The sequence below is a fragment of the Epinephelus moara genome, chromosome 15 (genome assembly GCF_006386435.1).
Source record: "Epinephelus moara isolate mb chromosome 15, YSFRI_EMoa_1.0, whole genome shotgun sequence".
Taxonomy (NCBI): Eukaryota; Metazoa; Chordata; class Actinopteri; order Perciformes; family Serranidae; genus Epinephelus; species Epinephelus moara.
In genome coordinates, this window is record NC_065520.1 from 1,529,148 (window position 1) to 1,539,350 (window position 10,203).

A 10,203-nucleotide genomic window follows, 5' to 3' on the forward strand; every position below is an offset into this window, starting at 1 on the left:
ATGTTCTTGAATCCTAGATACGCCCCTGCTTACACCTGACCTGTGCAGGGCTGCCACAGCTGGATTTGCAGCTTGGTGCAGATGAGTGAGGACAGCAAACATCGCAAACATCAAAAACTGGAAAACAGGCAATATGTTTATTTTAAATCCCAATAACTACTATTAATATTCATACATCATTCATTACATTTGGCCTTCTCTCATTTTGCAAAAGTGGCCGCTAAAGCAAGTTTAGTGTCCCTGGGCTAAAGCACAATGCTATGAAATAGTTTTCATATTTAATGGCAACATATCACTGCTGTATATCACGTGTTTCCAAATTTGGTGACTTGGATTTTTTCAAATGGATGAGGTTGAAAGTTTTCTGTCACTTCTTTAGGCAAAGAACCAATAATGGTGACCACAGAACACGGTAAACACTACTGACAGTTGTGTTTGTCATACATTTCTGTGCAAAAACTAATAAAGATATTTTTATGTGAAAAAAAGGATCATCTGAAATTGTCACAAAGGTGAAAACGGAATAAAACTTTATAAATAAACATAAGAAATACTATTTGTCGGTGTAGCTGGGTGTAGAAATGAAGTTGGATTCTACTTTTGTCTGCACACATTACACTTTTCAAACACACTCTGCTATTTCCATGCAGGGTTGCATATTTGTCAGACTTCCTGTACATGTGTGCACACTGCAGGCCCTTCTCTTCCAGGTTCTGAAACTTCACTACATCAAAATGCCATCTCTCTAAACTAACTTTGACCAAGAGGGTCGATTCTGTTTCAGATAATGACAGGAGAACTGTGGACAGCCACTGGGTGGCGCTGTAAGTTCAGGGAAGCTGCAGAGGAGCCCTCCGCCGCTGTGCGTTTCATCAACAAGGCCAGTAAATATATCTGGATGAAAGCAGTATTTTATTGTGCAAATAATATTTATAAAATCACGAAGGGATTATTGTGCTAATCATCCTGACGCTTATGATGAAAACTACATGAATAAACTGCTTTAAATGCTTTTATTGAAACCATTAAAGCTGCTGTGTTTCTGTCACGGACTCCAACAAACACATAGCAGACTCAACTATCTCCTGATCGTTTATGTTGTGAGAAGGCGAAGTTTTCTGCAAGGAGCAAATAACACACCCTGAACATGTGTTCACTAGAGATGCACCAGTGTCTCAGTGTGGGCCTGTTGGCTGCAACTTCCCCCCAACATCTCCACTAAAAGATGAATTTAATCACGACTGAGACAAATAAGTGACCGAGCTGGGGCACACACAAGCTGCTGACACACAAATAAATATGATTTATATTGGTCTATTTCTCTTTATCCGTGCACACGTGCAGCAGAGGCGCAAACGGGATTATTTCTCCGGCCAAGGAACTTCAAGGAGAGAAGTTAGGAAACAAGTGTGTGCACGAAGAAAGGAATTCACTGCGAGTAAAGTTCCTATAATAATCGATACAAAGAGGGCGGATACAAGACGGTATAAATCCACAATACACTCAGGAAGTTCCATAAACTCATAGAGAAATTATCTATATATTAATAACTAGTGTAGTTTAGATAATATTAAGTTTACTAAAACACCTTCTTTTTGGAATAAATGGGTTAAATTATAATATAGAGATATTATTATTATTATTACAATTTTTTGTATAGCCCATCTTAGACAGACGGGATGTTAAATAACTATAATATTATGAGGACAATAAATATAAACACCTTTAGGGTGTATTAAAACAAAGCTTTTGCCTCTTTTTTGGAGCGATGCATTTAAAGTTTAAAGAGTAAAATGTGATTTTTTTTGCAGCAAACTATTTTTTACTTAACTTTAACTATTTAAATAACACAAAATAATAATATTTATAAAAGGAAACTGCGTGTTAGTCATAAATGTTTGAATTCAATGAAGTCAAATCACGCATATTGTTGAATTAAAGGCGTTAAATCCGCATTTGGAGACAGAGGAGGGGAAGACAGGAAGGAAGAAGAAAACTCCAGCAGGCTTTATGTGCGTTTGAAATGCAGACAGGCAGATGAGATGCTGAAGCACATTACATCTGTGTGGCTGAGCTGCCTACACACTCCGTTCACCCCTCCACCCCCTCCTCCTCCTCTACCTATCCATCCTGCCTGCTCACAAAACCATGACCTTCACAATTTATAGAGAGGAAACCCCCGAGAGTCACGTCATATTTTAAAACGTCCTCCTCTTCTTTCTCTCCTCACCTCTTCTTCATCTTCTTCTTCTGCTGCCACAAAGACGACCTGATAATATTTACATGGGGGCCTATTATTATTATTGTTATTATTATTATTATCTAGTGCATATATATATATGCGTACATATATATGGAAAGAAGAGAAAAAGTGCAACGTAAATGCAACTCATTCTTCTCCTTTGTTTATATATATAAAGTTGCACAAAAATACTACTACTAATAATAATAGCCTTATAAATTAATGGTGCTTTTTAAAAATTTATTTACGCACATATACATTAACTCCAACATATCCCAACTGAATTGTCAAAAACAAGAACTGCAAATAATATTAATTTAATCTAAATTAAAATAAAAAAGTTGCTGCAGTTATTTATAAAAATATGATGATGATAATAATAATAACAATAATAATATTGATGGTAATAATAATAATAATAATAATACTTTTGCAAGCACCCACCACGCTAAGTACAACCCAAACAAGAGGGACGAATCAAAGCAAAATAAAGCCACCGTACTTACTGCAAAAAATAACAGTACTAATAATGATCAAAAGTCAGCAGTCACAAGCAGACAGAGGGATATTTTTCCTGAGCGTCTTTTCTGCAGCAGAGATAAATCCATGTGGACGTGAAAAGAGGAAGGCTCCCTGCGGAGAGCAGCTCAGAATAATCCATATTCATGCGCTCGACACGTGGAGTAAATACAGTATGAGAAAGGGGGGGAAACCATTGTGTGCACGCACATTTGCACCAGGTTAGAATGAGCCTGACACCGACCTATACATTTATATTAGTCTTTTTATGGTGGGACTATATCACGACTAAGAGTGTACCTAAAAGCTGAGTGTGTGTAGCTGAAGCATGCATGTGCTAGACTTTATATAAAAATATAAACACACTGTATTTAAGCTGCGTCTAAAAAGCCATGTAATATATAATAGGTGTGATTAAACATAGGCGTAGTTTTCAAAAGGAGGGCCTACATATTTAGAACATGTGTATTTGAGCCCCCCAGTAATAACATTAAAAGTAGCAGATGACTTTTGCTAAATTGATGCACAAGACGCAAAAAATTGGTGCGTAAAATGCACCAAAATGTAGGAAGTAAAGTGTTCCACGCGAAAATTTCCAGTGGAGGGACTCTTAACTCTTCATTTCACATGTGCCCCCCCAGTGTTGAAACAAAACCCACGCCCTTGCATGTATATACAATTAAAAGTGATTTAAAGTGTGTGTTTTGTGCGCAAATGCAACTCTGAATCCTTCAAATAAAACATATAACATGATATTTATAAGCATAAAACAATAAAAGTTTAATATTTAGATAAGTGCGGGCCTACAGCTGTGGTCATACACCACAATGCAAACGCTACAGTCTCACAGATACATATTTTATTTATCATGAGGCTTATATTTGTTTAGATGGATAAATATATAGAGATAAAATAGTATTTTTATTAGATTTTTAACATGTTTGTGAGTAACTGAAGGGCGCAGGCTGCTGACAGCCAAACATGAAATATTAATAATATTATTTAGGCTTTAAAAGTTTATTTTTTCACGGGACAAATCTCCTCACCTCCCTGCTGAAGTCTTGTTTTAAAGAGCAGAGTGGTGTGACAACGAGCAGCTTTAATTAGCGCGAATGGGCGCGACGAGCCTGTTGGGCCACTGGCGTCCCTAAATCAATAGCAAGAGGGGGGGAAGCGAAGTGCTCCTAGCTCCTAGGGCCTGCAACGGCGCGCACACCCATACACGCACACCCATGCTGCTGCTGCTGCCAACATGGGTTTGAAGACCCATGAAGAAAGGCAAAGCTGTTGGAGAATAGGCGGACCAAAACCCATTATGAGATTTGAAACTCTTTTTGTGTCGCCTTTGGTTGGAAAAAAAATCTCTCAGTAGATTGGGATATTTCTGCGCAAGCGGTGCACAAGAACTGAGAGGTATTTTTGCGGGGTTCACATGCGTAAAAACGCACAGGTTCCTTGTACGAGGCAACTTAGGAGAGCAGCGAAGAACCTCAAGTGTTCCTCTGTTGCGCGTTGGGGCTTATTTTAGCACGTCATGTGACTTTGTGTTGGATTTTATGCACAGGAGCACAGGAACATGCATAATGAGCATAGGTGAGGCCAAAGTGGAGCCTCACGTGGTTTAATTTTTCTTATTCTTATATCCGTAAAATATTCAACACACACTCCAGCCTTATGGTGTTTTAAATCGCCTCATAATTCATTTTCTTTGGAGACTAAAATTCAAAAACGTCCCTGCAAACGCCATTTAAATTCTAAAATATAAAGTTTTGGAGCAGTGCACATACAGCGTGTCTCTGCTGCCACTTTTACTAATGGAGACAAAGAAAAATGATGCCCACTTCTCTATATCATTGAATTCAGTTGCTAAGCAACTAGTATGGGAAATCATCCGCGAAATTCAAATCCTGCAGCGAGAGGACACGTTTTGTGAGTTTTGCTGAATAGGCGAGCAAGAAAAAAAAAGTTTGGAACCCAGGAAGACATTTGCCTCTTGCAGCCGTGACGAAGAAAAGAACTCCCATTTGGAGTTATTATAAGCAATAAAATAACACAAACACAGTGCACGAGCGCGTTAGCAGGAATATTATCCCACCTCCCTCTCTTGCACCTGTCCTGCAAAATACCCCGGCACTAAGCCTGTCAAAAGTCCTGAAACAACAACCCAGATATTAATCTGCAGCACTCCGACATGTCAAACAGCACTTCAGCGTTTCATCCTCAGTAAACTGCAGTGGAGGCTGAGCCTGTGGGGCTGCTCAGCTCTGGACAGACAGAATCAATAAGCTCTCTGACCCAGTGCCCCGCATCCTAACACAACATGTCAGCTCACCGAGTTATGGAGCTGGTACACTCTACCTGGAGTGCTTTTTGGGGAGCTTGTGTGAATGTGGATGGAGTTGCATTTCAATCTCACAGCAATATATATTACATTTCAATGAGCAGCCTGCAAATCAATTATTTTGCAGATTATACAGCTTGCTTTTTGTTCCACTGACGAGCGCGTGAATCCGGCTATTAATTACGTGTTTATCAGTATTATGGGATGCAGGATCTGTAGCTATAAGCTGCAACGTAAATATTACATAACATGCAGTGAGGACATGAAGACGCTCAACCCCCACATTATCCGATGAAGAATATTTTTTACGCACAAATATAAATTGGTGCATGTTCTCCAGGCTGCTGCTTTTTGCCCAAGGCCTCAAGAGGCAGCAGATGTAAACAAACAGACGAGGCATTGTGCAGGCCTGCAACTGACCGCGATGTTTCATTTAAATGGTAATACACAGTTATGGGATGATGATAACAACGCTGGTGGACATTTATTTAAGCTTTGGACATATTTTATGCGCTCTTAATACCGTAAATGTCACAATAATGCGCATTTTAAGCAAATACAAAGCATGTTTTTATATAATGATGGTTGGTTGTTTTTATTTTTTCCTCTGCAAAATACAAAGCATATTTTTTATATAATAAGGGTTAATTATTTTGATTTTTCCCCCTGCCAAGAGTCTTTGTTGTGCATTTTTCTTAGTGGAGGTTATTATAAGCACGCAGCTTCCACCATTTTCTTCACTCTGCATGCAAAGAATAGCACACCCCTTTTAAAATAAAAGCCAAATATACGGTAAGAATATAAATCTGAAACCACAACATGATTGCATTTCATTCTAACAAATTTATTGTGTCTCAATCAGCTCGTACGGAACCACTACTGAAATTAAATTACAATCAAATTATCACATCAAAATATACCCTTATTACCTAACAACGGTCAATGTCAGCTTATGATGATTTGTGCTCCTTTAGAAACGATAATACAAAAAAAATAACAAATAAGGGCAACAACAAAACAAAAAAAATATAAGAAAGGAAGATGAAACAAGAAAAATAAAAAGGGGGGAAAGCATCTTACACAAGTTCCTGGAAGAGGGGGGGAAATAAATTACCGTTTGGAATAATTCATATGTATTCCGAATAAAATATTAAAACAAGTCATTCTGATGAAAAATATAAAGTAAATAACTCAGATCAGTATCTGATCTAGTGATCTATATTGCCGGCTTTACAGAGTTTTGTTTATTAAAACCTACCAAAGAATACTGCTTAGAAAGGGCAGCAATAATAGTATATCCACAGCACCCACTCAGTCACACTTGGCAACAGATTTTTTTTTCTCAAATAAGTGCAGTTGAAGTCTTTTTCAAATGTCTTATGCTCTATTTGCTGGGAGGGAAAAAAAAGAGGAAAAATCCACTCACGGTGTCCATTAAATTAAAAAAACCCAAAAAAATGGTGATCTTTGAGATCAGGCGGGGACAAGTCCTGCTCCTTGTGGGCCTTTAAGATGACAATAAAAAATCCCTTATCCTCCGCGTGTGTGTGAAACCATGCAGTCCATCTCAGAAAGAAAATAAATCATGATGGAAGCTTCGTGGATGTCACTCTTGTTCATATTGTTGCAGTTTTTCCCCCTCTTGTTATTGTTAGGCTCAGAGAGGAAGGCGGTTCAGTCCCATTTCTAAATATACAAAATGCCTGCTCCTTTGTTTCTTCAATCAAACACAGGATAATGAGGGTGGGGGTAATTTTTTGGAGGGGGGAAGAGATAAAAAGAATAAAAAACAATACTTGGGTTTCCTCTTGGTGTGTCTTAATGCGCCAAAATTACCTGGTGGAATGAACTTGTAGTTGTCACCCTCTGGTCGCTCGCTTCACTTGCATCTTTTAAGTAATCTACTAAAAAATGCCCCTGAAAGAAAAAAGCAGAAGGAACCTTTTAGGTTAAGACATTTCAGGGCCTGGAAGAAGGTGCGTTTTTTTCTGAAGGGGGGTTGGGAGGGAAAAAGGGGGATTTTTTTCTCTTTCTGTGTTTTTTTTCTGGTGAAAAATAGATAACACATTTGCAGTCTCATTCATATTCCCTCACAATCACAGTATCAAAAAATTTGGCTATCTTGGCGATAGTCTGTGTGTTTTTAATCAGTTTTAATTTCATATAAAATATTCTGGTGTGCTGTTCTATGTTTCACTGAACATTCTTTTGCAGTCCATGGAGGGGGGCGGTGTTTCTGCACTCACATTGCCGACCTGAGAGTACACATCCTCCGGCGTCTGTGCCACTCCTGGGGGCGTCATCCGTTTTTCCTTCTGTCTCCTATTGCAAAACCACACTCTAACCACCTCTTTCTCCAGCTGCAAGTTGTCCGCCAGGCTGCTGATCTCCTGGGCCGAGGGTTTGGGGCATTTTAGGAAGTGGCTCTCCAAAGCCCCCTTGACGCTCACTTCGATGGATGTGCGCTTCTTTCTCTTCCTCCCCTGCGCCGCGATCTTGTCGATGCTGGTGGGGCTGCCGGTGGACGAGTCGGCCTCCTCAAGCCACTTGTTTAACAAAGGCTTGAGCTTGCACATGTTTTTGAAGCTGAGCTGCAGAGCCTCGAATCTGCAGATGGTTGTCTGAGAGAAAACGTTCCCGTACAGGGTGCCCAAAGCCAAGCCGACGTCCGCCTGCGTAAAGCCCAGTTTGATCCTCCGCTGTTTGAACTGCTTGGCGAACTGTTCCAGGTCGTCCGAGGTCGGCGTGTCGTCGTCCGAGTGCGGGTCGTGGCTGTTGACGCCGCCGTGGTGCTGGTGATGCGGATGCTGGTGGTGATGGTGGTGGTGGTGGCTGCCGTGGTCCAGATCCGGGGTGTCCCCCCTCACCAAGCCCGGGTGCACCAGGCTCTGGCTCCCCGGACTCAGCATCCCGTTCACAGTGAACCCCCCCGGCTGGGAGTAGATCAGCGACTGCTGCTGCTGCTGTCCCCCGGATATGGAGTTAATGTGCGCCGCAGTCGTGCTCCCCCAAGCCCCGGCGTGAGTCTGATGGGGAGCTAAGTGAGGGGGCCTGTGGTGCAGCGCGGTGCCCGTGTGCAGATCGTCTCTGCCGGAGTTTTTCACGTCCTGCTGCTGCGGGCTGCCCGTCATCCCGACGGGACTCGACGACCAGGGCGATCCGGCTTCAGCTGCAGCAACCGCGGCTGCAGCTGCGGCCGCTGCGGCGTGCGGGAGGGATGTCACCCACTGGTGGGCATGGCTCAGCATGTGTCCCCCGTTGCTCGCTGCCATTGCGCCTTGCATAAAGTCACTCTGTACCATCTTGACTGAGGGGTCTCCCCTGTAGACCCCAGACCCCGAGGTAACCGCAGCACTGCCCGGCTGCATGCCACCACCTCCGGAGTCAGAGTGCACGATGGAGCCGGACGATAAGATGCTATTGCTGGGCAGATAAGGATTGGAAGCCGCGGTGGCCATTCCGTCAACCCTTATGAATATGTTTGTGGATAACCCCCCTCCCTTTTTTTACAGTCACTTCTTTCGAGCAGGCAAATTGTATCTCATGAATTATTCAAACTTTAAAAGTATGAGTAGGTTTTTGGCAATACCATCGACGTGCGTAAAAACGCAAAAAAGCTTGGAAAAACGCTGGCAAAAAACTGAATAAAATCCGCACGTATTTACAACATTCTAGTTCTTGTGCATGGATATCGGCGAATAAAAATAAAAAAAAATCCAGGTTTTTCAAAAGCCCTTTGAAACCATGTGCAGTCCGGTTGGAAAGTTTTGCACTGGGATGAAATTGCGAGCATTAAAATTCAAATATACAGCAAAAAAAGCGTTGTCCCATACAAAGTTTTGGTGCTCGCAAAAGACAAAAAGCCTTGCAAATTCTCCACAATGTCCAAAGTCCCAGTTTATGTCCCCTTTGGATGTGAAAAACATGAGCAGAGTGTCCTCAGTTCTTTTGTAATTCAGTCGCCGAGATTTCTCCCTGGCTTTATTCTTTTCTCTGTCTTCTTTTATAGCACTGTAGAGCCTATCTCTTTGTTCTGTTTTGATGTATATAAACCTGCCAAACCGCAAACTCCCGATGAAGTACAATCCAGTATAACAGTGTACGGCGCTGCTCGCGAGCCTCTTCTCTCATTCGCTTGTTCTCTCTCCCCACCTCTCTCTCTATATCTCTCTTTCTCTCTCTCCCCCCTGACAGGCGAGCCTAAGTCCCGCCCCCGCCCCCTCCAAGCCCGACGACGCACGGATGTTTACCCCCGTGCGTCCCCGCTCATTGGTTACCCGGGGTGTGATTGGCAGCACTCGCCAGCCCTTGCTCCGGGGCGCACGAGCCCTCCTTCCGGCTGTTCCGATTGGCTGATTTTTAATTGCAGTCCAAACAAAAACGGGGAACACAACTTGGTAGTAAATAGTACTGAGGTATTAGTACACAAACAGGGGGTGAAGGGGGGAATAGAGAGGGCGATAAACTGTGACCTCTAGTTTGGCATCATCATATGATTATCTTTTATTTAGAAAAGCTTTAATATATACTTCCCTTTATATTTATATGTATGCTTAAATGCATATATTTTAATATAAAAATAAGTTATTGCAATAAAATAGATGGATTAACTGTATTAAGTAAATATGAATGTGTTTATGTGGTTTCATCTTCCTTATTTTTGTTACAAACACACATAAGCAGGGGTGTATGTTACATTTCAACACTGGGGACGGGGGTACATGTAAAGTGGCGGGGTCCGCCAGGAAATTCAAAGCATCAGGCACTTAATTTTTTGCATTCTGGTGATATATCCCTGCACAGATTTGCTTTTTGCGCGTCAAATTATAGCAAAATTGTTTTTACTTTTGCAAGTCCTCTGAAACTTTCATCTTTTATTGAGTGGGATAAATGCACATGTTCTTAATATTGCCGGGGACATGTCTCTTGTGTCCTCCCCTGAAATCTACACCTATCAACAGAAGGCATTTGACACTATAAGATCTGTTAGTAACAATTATTATTATGTGGTAGCATGACCTGATTGTGTAATAGAACAAGCAGGGGCGTAGGTTGTGTTCAGCATGGGGGGTGGGACACATATGAAATGGCGGGGTCTGCC

At 41.6% G+C, this 10,203-nt stretch overlaps 1 protein-coding gene across 2 annotated transcripts; it reads right to left on the bottom strand.

Moving 5' to 3' along the window:
• Nucleotides 1–5,927: 5,927 nt before the first annotated feature.
• pou3f3b (POU class 3 homeobox 3b) lies at nt 5,928–9,279 on the bottom strand. Of its 2 annotated transcripts, none has more exons than XM_050063630.1 (2): nt 7,358–9,279; nt 5,928–7,019 (listed from the first exon to the last, which is right to left on the bottom strand). In XM_050063630.1, exons 1-2 carry the CDS (start codon nt 8,558–8,560, stop codon nt 6,921–6,923), a joined length of 1,302 nt encoding a protein of 433 aa, XP_049919587.1. In that variant the 5' UTR covers nt 8,561–9,279; the 3' UTR covers nt 5,928–6,920. The 2 variants fall into 2 exon arrangements, with proteins under 2 accessions (XP_049919587.1, XP_049919586.1); XM_050063629.1 differs by having other exon boundaries at nt 7,349–9,277.
• Between the last annotated feature and the right edge of the window lie 924 nt (nt 9,280–10,203).

What these genes read in the sequence shown, in the direction of transcription:
- pou3f3b (XM_050063629.1), bottom strand. Translation starts at nt 8,560, where the DNA reads ATGGCCACCGCGGCTTCCAATCCTTATCTGCCCAGCAATAGCATCTTA. An exon ending in TGTACTCTCAGGTCGGCAAT is followed by an intron (nt 7,020 to 7,348) that starts GTGAGTGCAGAA and finishes TTTTTCTTTCAG; the next exon opens with GGGCATTTTTTAGTAGATTA.